General features: G+C 36.0%; 1 protein-coding gene across 1 annotated transcript in view; it reads left to right on the forward strand.

Annotated features, from left to right (window-relative positions):
* The window catches only part of TBC1D23 (TBC1 domain family member 23), a 34,672-nt gene that overhangs the window by 11,162 nt on the left and 6,553 nt on the right, over positions 1 to 16,957 (forward strand). Inside the window, exons 4-15 of the mRNA XM_068417363.1 lie at positions 667 to 871; positions 3,307 to 3,430; positions 5,273 to 5,397; positions 5,512 to 5,555; positions 6,469 to 6,572; positions 7,363 to 7,485; positions 8,518 to 8,610; positions 10,911 to 11,081; positions 11,301 to 11,343; positions 11,929 to 12,038; positions 12,710 to 12,852; positions 14,393 to 14,437. Of these exons, the coding sequence (XP_068273464.1) occupies positions 667 to 871; positions 3,307 to 3,430; positions 5,273 to 5,397; positions 5,512 to 5,555; positions 6,469 to 6,572; positions 7,363 to 7,485; positions 8,518 to 8,610; positions 10,911 to 11,081; positions 11,301 to 11,343; positions 11,929 to 12,038; positions 12,710 to 12,852; positions 14,393 to 14,437 (1,330 nt within the window). The remainder of the gene's footprint in view (positions 1 to 666; positions 872 to 3,306; positions 3,431 to 5,272; positions 5,398 to 5,511; positions 5,556 to 6,468; positions 6,573 to 7,362; positions 7,486 to 8,517; positions 8,611 to 10,910; positions 11,082 to 11,300; positions 11,344 to 11,928; positions 12,039 to 12,709; positions 12,853 to 14,392; positions 14,438 to 16,957) is intronic.

Raw genomic sequence — 16,957 nt, forward strand, 5'->3', positions numbered from 1 at the left:
TAATATATCTTCTGATTAGCAACAGCACCAAATCAAATTTAAAAGCCAGGTGTGGTTGTAAGTAACTGAATCATTTCTCTTTTTATAGTTACCCTAACAACCCCAAAGTTCAACTATTAGTAAGAAAATTACTTTGAAGTAGAGATTAAAAATGTGATTTATGTGTTAATACTAAAATTTAAGTCTGTAAGCCTAGCTGATTTCAAACTACTGATTTTCATAAATTTGCACGTCAGTGGGTTTTTGAGGAATTGTAGGTATGCATTGTGGGTTGATCTGTGTTGAAATTCAAAGGAATTAGTGGTAGAGTTGAGCATAAGTTATGTGCTGAGCACATCAAATAGGAACAGAAGAGGAGCATTCTGTGCATTAGAAGTATCTACCTCTTTGCTTCATATAGATCCTGGAAAACCCAAACTTCTTTAATTCTGTGGCTGTGATATTTAAATGCCTTATCCTGCTGGGGTTATAAAATCACTTGTATTTTGATGCCTTTTTGGATGCCTTTCCATAAGCGTTTAACCCAAGCTGGTAGTTTTCTGTTTGGTTTTGTTGCTTTTTTTCTTCCAAGCAGTCCCTGTTGGTGCAATTGGGCTATGAAATAATCTCATTCAATGTCTTTGAAAGGCTATATTAATACTTTTTATATTGCTGTGCCTATTTCAGACCAGGTGTCAGTGCCAGAAGAGGAGAAGTCAATATTACTTCTGGATATTGAGTCTGTTATTACTTTTTATTGTAAATCCCGCAATGTTAAATACAGTTCTTGCCTCGGCTGGATACATCTGCTCAAACCTCTGGTGCACCTTCATTTGCCACGCAGTGATTTGTACAACTGCTTTTACGCTATCATGAATAAATTCATTCCAAGGTAAAACTCTCATTCTTTTGCCTGTGAACCGTTTTTATTGGCATTAAAAGTATTTTCTGAAAGGATATGCACGTTGGTTTCAGCTAGAGTAGCACTGCTTGTAGCAAAGTTGTCAGATTCCTTCATATGATGAATTGAACCATGTTTCAATACCTGCTGGTTTGAAGTCCAAGAGGTGATTGAGTGGGTTTAAGATGTAAAGATTTAGCATGTGACTGATGGGGACTCGATGTGCCTTTTAAAGAACTGTCATTTCATGCAATATCAAAAGTATTTGTTTAATCTATCTAATTCACATATGTTATGTGAAAGCATTTTTTCTTTCCTTTCCTAGCATTTTTGGTATCTAAAACACTTCTATCCCTGTCACTTCAAAGTACTTCATAAGCACTAATTAAGTCACAAAATCTCTTTCGAAGAAGTAGTTGATATTTTCCCTGTATTCTACTGAGTTGGGACTGAAATTATTTTTTTTAAGTTGTTAGATTTTATTTTTTTAATAAAAAATACGGAATTGGAGCTTTTCATGCTGTTATATAGGTGCTCTCACTGAAATATTGTTTTATTTATGTTGGAGTAGCACCATGACACTCCAGCGAGGCTACAGAGTCTTCTGATTAAGACCTTGTGAAATAATATATGGATACTCTGTAAGTAAAGATCGTAGTCCTAGGTTGGTTTTTTTTCAGTGGGAGAATGAAAGGCATGGAAAGGCAATTTATAGTAGACTTGCAAATCTCCACTTAGGTCAATTTGGTCTTGATTTGATGTTTGTCTGCTGGACCATCACTACTATTTGATAAAAAGTTCATTTTTTACTTTTTGCTATTTTTCTTTTTTAAATCATACACTTCCTATTCACATTTTCTCATGTTTTGTAACTATCATGAAATATTTATTGGGACTTTAACAAAATATTGACAACAGGTGAGGGAAATGTACAGCATGATCTGTTTGACCATATTATATCTTGGATTTTTTTTTTTGAAAGAGCGTCTCTAGCAAGCCAAAGGAAGAATGAGGAATAAAAAACATAATAGGCTATTTTAAATGAGGGAGGTTTTGCTTTTTTTTCCTTGGGAACACTGTTACTCTTAAGGCTTTTGGTATAAAGTATCCTGTGGATACCTATCTATCTTTTTCTCCTGCCCTTCCTCTAGAATGGTGAGTTTTCTGAATTATACAAAATTACCAAACAATTAGTATGGAAGTCCTAGGTCATTAGCATTCTTTGTTTGGGCCATAAGTAGAAGAAAACACCACCTCAGATAGGCAATTGAGTGGACAATGATTTGTGTGAGGGCTTGTGAGGTAGTAAACTAATTAAAAAGCTGCAAGTGGTTAATGGAGGTGTGTCTCCTCCCAGAGACCAGTGAGGAAAGTGCATTACATCAATGGTACCTCTAACAGAGGGTAGAAAATATGTTCCTTTTTTTTGGTTTAAAAACCAAAACAAAACAGCAACAACAAAAAAAAACAAAACAAAACAAAACAAAAACCCCAACAACAACAAACCACAGTGTCCTAAAGTACAATGTAGGTTAGTTTCTAGGGAAATTTATTACTGGTCGTTATTGGTTGGTTGGGTTTTGTTTGTTTGTTTTTTGTTAAACTGAGTATTTATTAAGGGTTGATTACTATGATAGGTACCAGAAGTAAAAAATTACTGAGCAAAACATGTAAGAAAAATGTCTAAACAAGGTTGTTCCACTGTCAGTAGAAATGTGGAAAGATTCTTTTTAAAGTTCTTTTTGGGTATATATCCATTCTTCATGTTAAAAGCTGGTAAAGACTGACTGCCTGACTGCAATAATTGACCGTATTAACCATTCGAACAGAAAGTAAATTGCAAGTCTAGATTCCTGTGCTAAATTCATTAATAGAATATTTTTCTTCTTTTCACGCTTTTTGTCCTGTTAACATGATGGGAAGTCAGAGTTCTGGTGATAATTTCAGAAAAGAATCCCCACATATAATTTGCTGCGATTGTCTCTATTTCACCATCACAGGCATACCCTTGGTTAAGAAAGGCCGATAATTGTGTTTGGAGATCTGTGTGTCAAGTTTCACATAAGTTTACTTCAGTTTTTAAACACTTGAGATTTGTTCCTAATGTCTTTAAACAACTATTTCTTCATTTTAAATGCTCCTTTATTTCCTGCTTGATGAATTGTCATTTAATTGTTATTCAGGTATGAAATAAGCATCTTTTAAATTTTCTTTGGCTGCCATATTAGAATGATTTATATTTTTTTTAATTCTATTTTTGGTTGACAACATTGATACCATGCTAGCCTTGTTTTGATATTTAAATCTGTTTTAAATACTTCTGTATTATATACTCTATAATCACAACTAATAAAGAATTGCTACTGTAAGTCTGACAACAGGAATCTTAGGGAGAGTTTATGATTATTTTCACTGCTATTTTTTAGGGATTGTTTTATGAAGGGAAGACCATTTCATCTATTTAGATTGCTTCTTCAATACCATGAGCCTGAACTCTGTTCCTTTCTTGATACTAAGAAGATGACTCCAGACTCATATGCACTCAACTGGGTAATAAAGTGAAAGTAGGGAAACATAATGAAAAATAATTTTTTGTTGAAATATAAGTACATGTTGCCAGTTTATGGAAGAGTAGTACAAGAGATTAGAACTGCCTGTCTTGAAATAAATTGCATGTTTTCAGATAGCGTGGACTTTTTGTCTTTGGTTGTTTAACATAAGGTATGAGATCCTGTTAAGGCCACATTTTTATTGTGCTGGATGTCAATTGAGACACTGATGTTAGGAACTACTTGGAACAAGTAAGAATGAGAGCAAGTGGCATACTCAAAAAAGTAAGGAGCCATGGTGTTAGTTTTTATAATGGGCAGCTGGATGGTTGTAGATGTGGATAAACATCAGCCTTAAGGGGTCTTTTAAAGTCAAATTACTAGTTGTTTTAAAAACTCAGTTACTTCAGTTAAAGAAATAAGACTGAAAGGGATTATTAAACTACAAGGTCTGTATTTGTTGGTTCTTTTTAAAGATGACTTTTTTTAGGCTGCTACCAATTTTAATATTAAAATGTGTGCAGGAAGAATTCCCATATTCTCAAAATCTGCCTTTTGCCAGTCCATCAGCCTTCAAAAGAGGAATCAGGTCTTTTTTTACTACCGAATCTCCCTTTTTTAAAATATATGTAATTTTCCTTAGTAAATACAAGTTCTTTGAAGTTGTTTATTAAAAGTTTAGTGATCATTAGGAAAAAAATCTTCCCTTTGAAAGGAGGTAGGGAAATGAGGTAGTGTAGCTGCCAGTCCTGAATGACATGCTTTCTGGTGTACAATCTTAGGAAGAAATCTTAAGCCTCATTTTAGATTATGAGATTGCATTAAAATTCCTTGTTTCATCTGTCAAAAAACTTAGTCTCTATAGAGGTATTTCTAATGTGTAGAAGTACATAAGCAACGTTCAGAGACCTGTCATTGCCTTGTTGTTCAGGGACATTTTGTCTTCAGTTGCATTTGACTCAGAATTGGATAGATCTTCTTACCTTTTGTTATAAAAATATACTATGAAGTGTTGAAATATTCCATGACAGTGTTTAAAAACAGGTACTGAGCTTTTGAAAGCTGTAGCTCTGTTGATACAGAACTTGTATGCATCAGCAAGTTCAGTAAGACTCAGTGAAGCCAGCTGGTATGCATTTGAGTTAGGTGTGATAGCAAATATTACCTGGCATGTATGTAAAGAATTTCATACCTTTTCTTTTATCCACTTTGAACTGTGCATGTGAGAGAGGATGTATTTTTAAATGGGAACATGGGAACAGGCAAGCAATTTGTTAAATGGTAATGATAATTTTCTCTTGCTTGCAAATGTTTAATTACTCAGCCATAAAGCATCATAATGTCATGTTAAGTAAGTGACGTTGTCAAACTATGGTGCAACCATGTTCAATTAGCTTGGTTCTACCGTGAAAAGTAAAAAGTAAAAAGAATGTTGTTTACAAGATCCTTTCAAAGTCCTATTTGCTGAGATGGTTGAGTAAATGTATCCTCTTATTATTGTCTTGTTGGTATAATTGGTATTTAGCAGTGGCTACGAGCTAAACAGCATTCCAGCCTGCCTGCGTTCTCTGGTTGAATTTGCCAGGCTGACAATGTACAGCTGAGTTTGCCTTCACACCGGGCATATTTATGCACAGATAATCTGTAGCATTGCTGTACTGTTTCCATAAAAATTGGTTTTGAGGGTAGAACCATTCTTCAATACATGGTGCAAATGTATGTTTGAATGTACTTTTGTTGGTTTTATTTTCTTTTAGATATTAGGATAACATTTTTAACAGAGATACAAGATAAGTTTGTTCCTGGTTGTTGCTTTTTCTCACGCTATTTTCCAAATTTTTAGCTTGGGAGCCTCTTCTCCTATTACTGTTCAGCTGAAGTCACTCAGGCAATATGGGATGGATATCTACAACAAGCAGATCCATTCTTTATTTATTTCTTAATGTTAATCATCCTTGTCAATGCAAAGTAAGTGTATAGTTAATTCTTTAGGACATTCCTTGCTGACACAGTTTTAATCCACTTTTGTTTCATTTGGGTTATACTGACTTAAATCTATGCCTGTGACTTTACTGTTTTCAGAGACGTTATCTTAGCACAAGAATCAGATAAAGAAGAAATGATAAGTAAGTACTTCTCTGTGAAATATTTACCATATAGTATAATCCCTATTTATTATTATTTTAATTAATAAATAACTGAATTCTTTCCCTGTGATTTTCTCCTTAATGAATCCCCTCAGCCACTAATTCCTTTCTTACTACTCTTTCGCTGTATTACATTTGCCTTGTCCTTAACATGCTTTCTTGTATTTCCTTTTAGCACTCCTGCACCTAGTTTTATCACTTTGGAGTACTTGAAACAATCACCATGTTTCTAAGCCCAAAGCAGCAGCTTTCAAATCCTTCTTTAAATCTACTGCACTTGTTGCATTTTCCAGATTATTATCTTCGTATGCGCTTGATTTGACCCTAATTCATTGTTCTTGTCTTACCTTCTTCTGGTTTTAGAGAAATTACACTAAATTTCTTGTGAGCCTATTTCACTTGCCTTTATATTTTTTTTACATGGCATAATACAATATAATTAATAATCTAGTAGTTAAAAATGAAGGTGCTTGGAATTTTGCATCTTTGCCATATACTGCAGAACTACACCCTTGTACTGTCCTGGACATATAATAGTACTGCTGCTTAAGTACTCTGTTTTAGAGGATTCTCTTGGCCAGCCCTCTTTAGAAAAGGCAGCTGACTTAGTATTACAACTGCAAGCTAAAACTACACAGAGGTAAGAGTGTGGTAAAAAATAATTTGCATAGAGGGTTTGGTCTTCTAGCAAATCACGTAGGTTTCCTATGGATAAAGAGTACTTCATGTGTCTTCTCTTTCCACCTGGAGAGTGAATCAATGTTCATGTTTAATCAGTAAACTCAATTGTGTTGTGCCTTATTAAAAAGGTTATTTTATTATGTAAAAAGATGTATGGTGCTGCTTTCTACATCTGAAATAATGGTGTACTTATGTTGTTTGTATATCTCAGAATCCGTAGAAACTTCACCAGCAAATCTTGATTTAGAGGATATAGAAGATCTCTTCTCTTTGGCACAATATTACTGTAGCAAAACCCCAGCTTCTTTCAGGAAGGTAATAACAAAGTAATTTTGAAATTCACTTCTTCTTGATGACCGTATAAGCTCCTGCTGACAGTAACTTTGAATAATTCATTGTGATGGGTTTTTAAACAATTTTTTCACGTTGTTACTCTGGTGGTATTTACTGTTAGGATCTTTGAAAGATAAGAAGGTTAAGTGAAACATGTTAGAGAGAAGCTTCCCTGCAATATTCTCACTTCATGACTGATGACCTTGTTTTGCAAACCAGGTTCTTGTAAGAACTGGTGAAGCAAAAATGCCATGCTGACACAACTGGGTTGTAGGAGACTGCACAGCAATCCTAGGTGTACTTGCAACAGCAAACAGGAAAAAGTCACTCACTAGAGAGAAAGCTGTCATCACCTGCACTGTTCTTGCCGTTCTTCCTTACTCAGGATATCAGACTTCAGTGAATTCATGAAATAAAAGTAATTGATATTCATTGCCTTTGGCTTTTATGTATTTTCTCTGATGTGTGTTGACAGGTATGTGAGATTTGGGGGGCGAGGGGCGGGACAACAATCAAAAAAAAACCAAAAACCAGAGGTATTTCATCATGTTGGCATGGTCAGAGTGGTGCGCAAGCGTGTTTGTAATGGAAGTTCAGCCTTGCCATGATTTTCAGAAAGAATTTCAGTTGATCAAAAATTTGATGACTGTGTGGACAAGATATGTGTATCGGGCTTAATGTTTGTGACGTTGTGGATATAATTTTACTTTAAGCTTTCACATCTAAAGACAATGGCTTCAGTTAACTTGTTGTTTTTCTATTGCCTTGTTAGGACAACCACAGCCTTTTTGGCAGCAGCTTGCTGGGCCTCAAAGATGATGACCCAGACTTGAGCCAGGCTCTCTGTCTAGCAGTTTCTGTGTCTGAGATTCTTCAAGCAAATCAGCAACAAGGAGTCAGTATGCTGAATTACTCTTCCCCCCTGCTAATCTTATAGAAAAGGAAAAGAGTCACTTACTACTTCGTGTATCACAAATATGAAGTGCTAACAACACGGATGAATATTTGCTATTTCAGGAAGAAAGAAGTATTCTTGTCTTGAAGTTGTCTCTCTTGTGAATGATTTGCTGACTGCAAAGCATTTGTGCTGTAGCAACTAGAGCTACAGCACAGGGGAGCTTACTACAGCTGATTTGGATCTGAGGAGTGGGAGCTTAAAGTAATATCTCACTTGAATTCCTTCACAAATGTAACTGATGTAGAGGAAAATTTAAAACCTACTACTCGGTACCTTTGAGAAGAATGCCATTATGAAATATCTGTCTTTTGTCAATTAAATATTTAAACAAACAAAAATATTGATTCAAGCTATTTCTGTAGTAGCTAATTGCAGACATACTTAGATACAGGGACTTCACTTAAAGTATTTAAGACAAATAGATGGATAAGACTATAGATTACAGTATTTCTTATTGACTGCTGGCTTTTGTAGCTGTTTCCAGGCACTGGTTTCATCATGCATATTTTTTTTTAACTAGTCCAAGTAAAATTAAGCATCTGTTTATATCCTCTTTAAGTTGGTGGGATATATAAAGCTATCCTTATGTGCTGTGCTGAGTAGTAATGGACTGTTGGATTGGGACTTCAGAGTTGTCCCTTCTGATGTCTTGTTGATGCGTGCCCTCATACCCACTGTATTTCATCTGGGTAGAGGTGAAATAATTACACTGTGTGTATTGTGCTTGGGTGATCCTTTCCAGTACGCAAGCTGATGTGTTAATGGGAAATCACTATTAGAACACTGTTGGTGGTCTGGTAACTGTAGAAGTTCCAATTAATGAAATAAGGTTTTTTGATAGCTGTTAGCCCCTTTGAGGGGTTCCTGTAATATTGAAATAAGTATTAAAATATACTTGAATTATGTACTTTCCCATCAATAATTACACAGTTTTGTAATTTTGTAACTGGCAAAATCTTTCTCTTTCAGGAAGGAGTAAGGTTCTTTGTAGTGGATTGTCGTCCTGCAGAGCAATACAATGCTGGGCATTTATCAACAGCGTTTCATTTAGACTCAGATTTGGTTTGTATGCTTTTTGTTTCTTTACTGATTTTTGGAATCCTAAGTTAAATAGAAGGAGAGAGAAATGTCTGTCTTGAAAAATAAATTATGCTTAGTTTGGGCTCTAGTCTGTGGCCTGCACTGTGTAGCTGTGTGATGAGGTTTCAAAGGTTAGCTTTTCTAAAGGAGATTGGTGGAAACATCATTTTACTGAGAAGTTTAGTCCTTAATGACATTGGAATTTGGGATTCCAGATTTCCTGTTCTCAGCTTAGAGCTAGAAATCCATAGAGGCTAAAGACTAGACATTTTTTGGAGGAGAAATCTCTTTTTAGCATCATAATTTCTAATGAAAGGTGTCATTAATTTTAACAAGTAGCTTTTTTTTTTCTCCTTCCCCTAGCCAGTCTTACTGCAGCCTGCTTGTAAGGAGCATATGTCTTGAAAAGGATTTGGTTGCTCCTTTAAAATGTTTGCAGTACAATATGAGAGAGGAAGTGCATTAATTTGGGGAATGAGATGTACTACGGACTAATTACTTTATTAAAGATTTTGCTGTAGTTTCCATTTGATTATGAATTCCTAACTGAACGTTCAATCATATTTTTCTCTGTCGTTTTTTTCCCCCAAATCACTTACACTGTAAGCCAGCTGAAGCATATTCTTCACTTCTAGATTAACCCTCTGCTATTTCACTTCAAGCAGTCTATGGATGCTGAATGGAATTATTTTGATGTATATACACCATAAAAGGCTTTTTTACCTTTCTTTGTTAAGAAGCTCATTCCTGTATCTATTACCTTTACCTCTCTAATTAAAATGATGTATTATTCAGTATTGTTTGCACAAGTATAATTATATAGGAGAGAAAAGGAGGCTGAGGGGACACTTTATCACTCTCCACAGCTTCCTGAAAGGAGGTTGTAGTGAGGTGGGTGTTGATCTCTTCTCCCAAGTAACAAGTGATGGGACAGGAGGAAACGGCCTCAAGTTGCGCCAGGGGAGGTTTAGGTTGGATATTAAGAAAAATTTCTTCACCGAAAGGGTTGTCAAGGCACTGGAACAGGCTGCCCAGGGAAGTGGTGGAGTCACCATCCCTGGAGGTATTTAAAAGATGAGTAGATGTGGTGCTTAGGATATGGTTTAGTCATGGACTTGGCAGTGTTAGGTTAATGGTTGGACTTGTGATCTTAAGGGTCTTTTCCAACCCAAATGATTCTATGTTTGTATGATACAGTGTCCTGAGTTTTAACCTAGATCAGAAATTATTTAGGAGAAAATTTTCCCCATGGTATGTGTGTGTCCTTCTGCTAACCTTAATTGAACATCACATTCACTAAAGTTGAAATAAGCACACACAGTTTACTTTAAGGGGAGGCAATGGGGAAAGCACTTTGGAATCCATCTCGTTTATAGGTAGTCTTAGATAGAGGAAATAGTGAGATTTAGCACCTATGTAATGAAGCAGCAGCATTTGGCTCTAGGAAAACCCCAGTTAAAATATGGGTTGGCTTACTGATGGCTAGGTTGTGTACTGGTTACTTTGTACCTCGTCATTTAATCCAGTGTAAAGGGTAGATAATGAGAATTCCTCCCCTCCACCCCCAATCCCGTTACACGTCAGTATCTCCTTATTAATTCAAATAAGTGCCTTCCCCACAAGAGCAGGTTAAAATTTCAGCTGTATTTAGAAAGTCTTTGTTTCTCCATCTCTTGCATATAGCAGCTCATTGGTTTTGCATGCATAATAGGCCTTCGGGAGGCCACAGCCTTAACTTGGAGAGTACTGAGAATCCCAGGTATCTCCTTGTACTCCTGATCGTAATTTTTTTTCCAAATCTTGATAAGTAAATGAGAAAAAGCTTAGCAGAGAGACAACAAGAGTAGGACCTTACTGGCATCTAGAAATCCTAGGTATTCTAAGGGGTTTCAAAACTGCAAAGTTCAAACGTGTTGTGCTCAAACATATGTAAATATGTAAATCAGTCTCGCTGCCATATTGTCAACTTAATGCAACGTGGAAGTTGCAAAGACTTTTTCCACTATTATTTGGTGTCTGCAAAAATAAACTAAGAAATGTTAGCTACATTTCTTCCCTGGGGAGAGCAAGGTGGAGTGAGGAAGAAAAGGACCATTCTTAGTGTTCTTTACATAACATGAGGTCTGGGTCAGGCTTTTTTGTGTAGATGTGTCTTGTACATTGCAGATGTTGCTTTGTTTGTACTCAACAAATTATAACAATTTTCAAAGTTTGTATCTTTTCACAAGTTGTGTCCCAGTACCTTGGCATCAAACAGCACTTTTTGTTTGTTCATTCCACAGATGCTTCAAAACCCATCAGAATTTGCACAGTCTGTAAAATCCCTATTAGAAGCACAAAAACAATCTATTGAGTCTGGCTCCATAGCTGGTGGGGAACATCTCTGCTTCATGGGAAGCGGCAGGGAGGAAGAAGATATGTATATGAACATGGTGCTAGCACACTTCTTACAGGTACAACTAAATTGCTGTTGATTTTAATAGCTGAAATAAGGCATGTCTGCACATGTCATTGATACTAGATGGCAAAATATTTTCCCCTTGAAATCTTCACTGTTTTTCACATTACTCAAGTTTACAGTTTTTATGAAGTTAACCTGTGTTTCATTACCACGCTTGCAAAGCTCATTCCAGAGATTTTTGCTTCAACCAAAAATGTCTTTTCTGTTGCAGAAAAATAAGGAGTACGTAAGCATTGCCAAAGGAGGATTTATGGGTAAGCTTATTAATAATGAGCTTTAGCTTGAGAAAACTTGGTATCTTAATGCTATTGGTATTTTTATTAGGCTTTGGCTAGAAATCAGCTAAGTGAATAGCAAATAGGCCTCATTTGTCAGGTTTTTGTTTGGTGTAAACCTCTGTAGATTGCAGATTCGTATGAAGATGCTGTTTCATGATTACTATTAATTGTTGTGATTTCTTAAATCGTCAGTTCATAATTCTGCAGTTTATGTTGCTGGAATCAATCAGCCTGTACAACGGTGGAGAGGGCTGTGCTACAGTATGAGTATACTAGTCAATATGTGCAGTCTCATAACAGCTGTCTTTAGGATCAAAGCAGTGATTCATTTTTAGTTGCTGCTGTATTTTAACTGTTTTCTTTACTAAAATAAAGATTGTCCTAATGCCTTTGTACTACTGAAAGAAAAGAGGGATGATTATAGCAGTATCTGAATTTATCTGTTTTATTAAATCACGTGAAACAGAAAATGTTACTGATTAGTCTTGGATATACAGTATTTTCGTCAACAGACTAATTCCAGTGTGGTTCTGAACATTTTTTTTAATGGCCTTTTAACAGCCCTCCAGCAGCACTTAGCAGATATCAATGTGGAAGGACCAGAAAATGGATATGGCCACTGGATTGCTAGTACCTCAGGCTCAAGAAGTAGCATAAACTCCTCTGTTGACGTAAGTGAATTTTAAGCTCAAGTGGTATAGTGGGATAGGAGCCCCAGGTATACTGAAATTTTTTTCTTCATATTCCTCATTCTGTTCTGTAAAATACGTTACTGCAAGTCATGATTGTTTTCAGTTGTCTGTTTAATTTCAAACTACATTCACTGTCTAGTTGGAGGTGACCTAAACATTTTTATCCTCTTGAGAGGAAGAGCTTGTAGAGAAGAACTTAGCTGTAATCATTCTCCAGCAGTATATATATGATGGACAATTCTTTTCCTGGCTCTTCTTCACTCTGGGAATAAATTACTAGAAAACTGGCGTACAGTTTCATGGGAAACTCAGAATTGTCTCTCTTCTACAGCTGATACGTTGTACGTAGAATTTGACTTTTAATTTGAATACAATTTGTCATTACTAGAATTCCTTCCTCTCTAGATTTTCATAGCAGAGTGCTCAGCAATAAGGTTTGTTAAGCTTGCTTTATTGGATCACTTACCTCAGACACGTATTGTTGCTGTCATTTGATAGAACTCTAAAAGAATACTTGGTGCTGTAACTGATGTTCTCCTGAGTACCAGAAAGTAGATTACTGTTTTGGAGTCTATTTCCTTTCTTAACAAACTAGAGATGAAATAACATTATTTTTATATGATTAATCCTGAGAGGAGTTACTTTTACAGGGTGATTCTCCTAACGGTTCAAGCGATGGAAAAGGAGTAAAGTCCCTGGTGAATAAAATGACGGTTGCTTTGAAGACTAAATCTGTGAATGTGAAAGAAAAAGTCATTAGTTTTATTGAAAATACATCTACTCCAGTGGACAGGTGCGTCATTTATATCTCACTGAATTAGCAGTGAGGAATGACTTCCCATTTTAGGTGGCTGTTTTGTAAATGTGAAGACTGTGCTAATTAGGAAAAAAAGTTATCTTCCAGTGTCAACTGTTAGATTTCCTGCCCCTACCCTCCTCACGATTTTATCATGACACAGTAAGCCTACTGTGCTGCCTTACTATTTCAACGCCAGTGTAAGCAGCCTTTTCTCTTGAATGTGTATCTGGAATTTGTCACTGCATGGTTAGTTTGACTTCTTAGAATGTGTCAGCTCTGTATTCAGTCTAAAAGTCAAGAATAATTTCACATTTGTTTCAGTTCCTCTCCATCCTGACTGTGATGGAATGGGTGAATGACAGAAGGATTCTGGACAGGTGTTTTTTTGTTTGGTTGGTTTTGTTCTGTTTATAGGTTTTTTTATTGCCCCATCTTGTCAAGTTGAGGTTAACTTTTTTGAAGGTCTTGATTTTTCAAGTACTAATCTAAAGCTGCTTTTCAAAGCAGAATCCAGTCGTTTTCATTTTTTTGTATCTTCAAGTAGAGCTGGGAACGAGAATGTGCAAACATGTTGAAAGACACTTTCAAAGTTGGAAGTTTGTCCTTCCAAACGCTTATCTGAACTAGATAAAAGAACAACAGCTTTCATCTGTCCAAGCTTTAATTGTACTAAATTTTAATTAAATAATAATTTAATTGTATTAAATTGTATTAACATCTCCCTTATGAGGAGAGGCTGAGGGAGCTGAGTCTCTTTAGCTTGGAGAAGAGGAGACTGAGGGGTGACCTCATTAATGTTTATAAATATGTAAAGGGCAAGTGTCATGAGGATGGAGCCAGGCTCTTCTCAGTGACATCCCTTGACAGGACAAGGGGCAACGGGTGCAAGCTGGAACACAGGAGGTCCCACATAAATATGAGGAAAAACTTCTTTACGGTGAGGGTGACCGAACACTGGCACAGGCTGCCCAGAGAGGCTGTGGAGTCTCCTTCTCTGGAGACATTCAAAACCCGCCTGGACGCGTTCCTGTGTGACACGATCTAGGCAATCCTGCTCCGGCAGGGGGATTGGACTAGATGATCTTTCGAGGTCCCTTCCAATCCCGAACATTCTGTGATTCTGTGTGATTCTGTGATTCTATATAGCCTGTTTTAGAGTTCTTCTTGTACCTAATCAAAAGGTACAGAGCGTTGCTTCTTTCTGTGTTGGAAAATGATTTTTTTATATTATTGTTATTTCACAATTAGAGGCAAAAAATTCTTAAATAGCACTTGGTAGTAGCTTTTGTAGTGTGAAGAATTCAAGTAAGGCTTGTATGTACATAGCATGAAAAATGCATCTTTTAGTAGAATTTTTACAAATCTTTCTCTGCCTCATGGCTAGCTGTCATGAAGCATTGCTTTTATTTATAATCATCCTCCTTGAAGAAGATACATTGCCAATATAGAGCGTTTCAGTTATTTATCTAGTCTTTTCCTTTGAACTTTTTTTTTTTAATTCTTTTGTTCTGTCCTCTGCCCCGATGTACTGTAGAATACCTTTCAGTATTTCCTGGCCAGACAGAGCAAGCCTGGAGCGGTAAGCTTGATAATTCAGCAGTCTGACTAAACCCACCTTTGTCGTATCTAGCATGGCATCGCGATATTTGTAAGCATTGGTTACACTGACAAAATTGCTTGCATATTTTTATATTAATTTAGGGGTTTTGGGTATATTAAAGCTATTGGTTTTTACAAGTACTGATCAGGGGACTAGAGGAAGAAAAAGAATGTATTGGCAGTGCTTTCTTCTCTTAGATTCTGCTTTGTTATTTCTGTTCTCTCCCTTACTATTGCTTTTTGTGGATTTTTTTTTTTTACTTGTCATTTTGTATATGCATTTTATTAGTTACTTGTGCTAGTGAAAGACACCAGGAGCAATTACTCAGCAAATTATGGCTTAAGAGAGAATTTTTATGCTTCTCATCACATGGTGATAGAACATGCTGATAGAAACAGAGGTACTCATTATTGGCAAAAGAAAAATGCTGAGTTAATAAGTAAATATGCCCTGCAACTTTACATCATCTTGTTCACATAACTACTGCATTTCACACAAATGTGGAGTCCCTTCACATTTGTCTCAGATATATTGCTTTATAATTATTTCAGCAATAAAAATTGTGAATTGAGGTGACACAAAATTACTTGCGATAAATGAAGGACAGCTCATGTGTAATCACTTTGGAACTGTGGTTATACTTTAGGAACTCTGTTATAGCTTTTGACCCTCATAAACTGGAAAGCATGAAGCTTGGTGCTGGAAGAATTAATGAAGATTTAAAATGGTGTTTGCATCTTACAGGACTTTGGACCAATTCTTCTTTCAAGTAGTTTGCACATAATTTGAGATAGGATTTACTGATAAGCATTACAGAATGGTGTTGTGTGAGCACAACCAGTAGCAATGTTAACCAGTATTCTTTAAAAAAAAAATAAAGTGGGAATATCCCGATAGCACATAATATATTTTGTTAAATTAGAAATCCTAAAGATCATGGGTATTTCTCCTCACATTTTGTTATCAGTCTTCAAACACTTGGTGACTGTGTTTGATAACTGAAAGACACTTGAATCCAAGATGTTTTGATATATTGAGATTATACTTCAGTTATTTTACTTGCTCCTTTCACTCATATTGCTTATCCTCTTTCATTGGGAAGATGCAATAATAAATTTGCTCACACTAAAGTAGCTTTTTACTTTCTCTTGTCTTAGCTTTGATCTATAAACACCAATGAGATCTTTTAAATCCTCTCTGTGTAATTCAATTTGACACCATTTAAATGTGCTGCTTCTTACTCAATTGGTTTGTATTACTAAAGCATATTTACAAAAGCCTCCATATAGAAGCATTGCCCTCTTGAATTGTCAGTGTCATTGATGCTTATTGTCTTAAACACTAATGAGCATGTTTTTGTATGTTTATTTTTTTTCATTGTAGAGTGCATTTCTGGTCTTTTTCCTGTTAAACATGTCCTTGTTTTGTCTACATTAGTAAATTTTAGCCATAGAAAATGTAGGTTTCTTTTTTTAACTTCCAAATACGCTTTCAGGTATACATAAGTACTAGCATTCATTTATATATTACTAAAGATGTTGCCTCTCCAACTTGGTTCTACAGTAGCATGTAAACTGGAGTTTGTGAGTATACTTAGAACAGGAACCAGGGCTTATAGTTTATAGGAAATATGAATAGACATTATAGGGAGGGAGGTTATGGAAATTGAAATGGGGGAAAGGGACAGGTGTGTTTTGGTTTTGTTTTGGGGTTTTAAACCACTACACATTGTCAGTTCTGAAGGTTAAATCATGAGCTGTGTATTTTTTTCAGCAATTACCTGTTTTCTGGCTTTCTGAACCTTTAGGTTTTCTCCTATCTTTCAGGTATTCTCAGCAGTTGAGGGCCAGAACTTTTAACATGGCAGCTGTGACCATGTAGTCACAGCACTCTGAGCTGGAACTTTAAAATATCTCAGGATTTGCAACTGTTACTGTCAAGTAACTTAAGACTCCATTGTGCTTGTTTGTGTCTTAATGTGATCTGTAGAAATAGATTTAAATGTGATTTTTGAGGTCAATATCTATGCAGAAATCCCAGTGATGCTGGGATTTTAGCAGTAGGAATTGCTTGACCAAAGATTCCAGGATTTGGCTCATGCTGGAGAAAGCAATGGCCAGGCAGTCAGAGTTCACACCACAGTGGGTGGTTTATAATAACCTGCTTTGAAGTGCTTAAGGTATTTTGTTATCTTTTGAGGATTGAACCAGAAAATGAGCTTCCAGACATGTTAGTTAATAGTCTTCATTTTTTGCTCCCTCCCAATTTGGCATCCTTGTAAAGCTGCCCTGACTGTCCAGAAATATTTCAGTTTCGTGCTAGAAACTTCATAGCATGTTGTCAGTTTTCAGGTCTCTCGTGTATTTTGTCATTTGAGAAGGTGACCAGAAGTTGTTTTTAAAACAAAGAATTGTTTCATTTTATTTGTTACAACTGTCAGCCTTGCCAAGTAGCTGAAATACATGCTTTCACTAACCAAACTGCTTGATGGGTCAGTCA

This window comes from Nyctibius grandis, chromosome 23 (genome assembly GCF_013368605.1).
Source record: "Nyctibius grandis isolate bNycGra1 chromosome 23, bNycGra1.pri, whole genome shotgun sequence".
In the NCBI taxonomy this organism is placed as follows: Eukaryota; Metazoa; Chordata; class Aves; order Nyctibiiformes; family Nyctibiidae; genus Nyctibius; species Nyctibius grandis.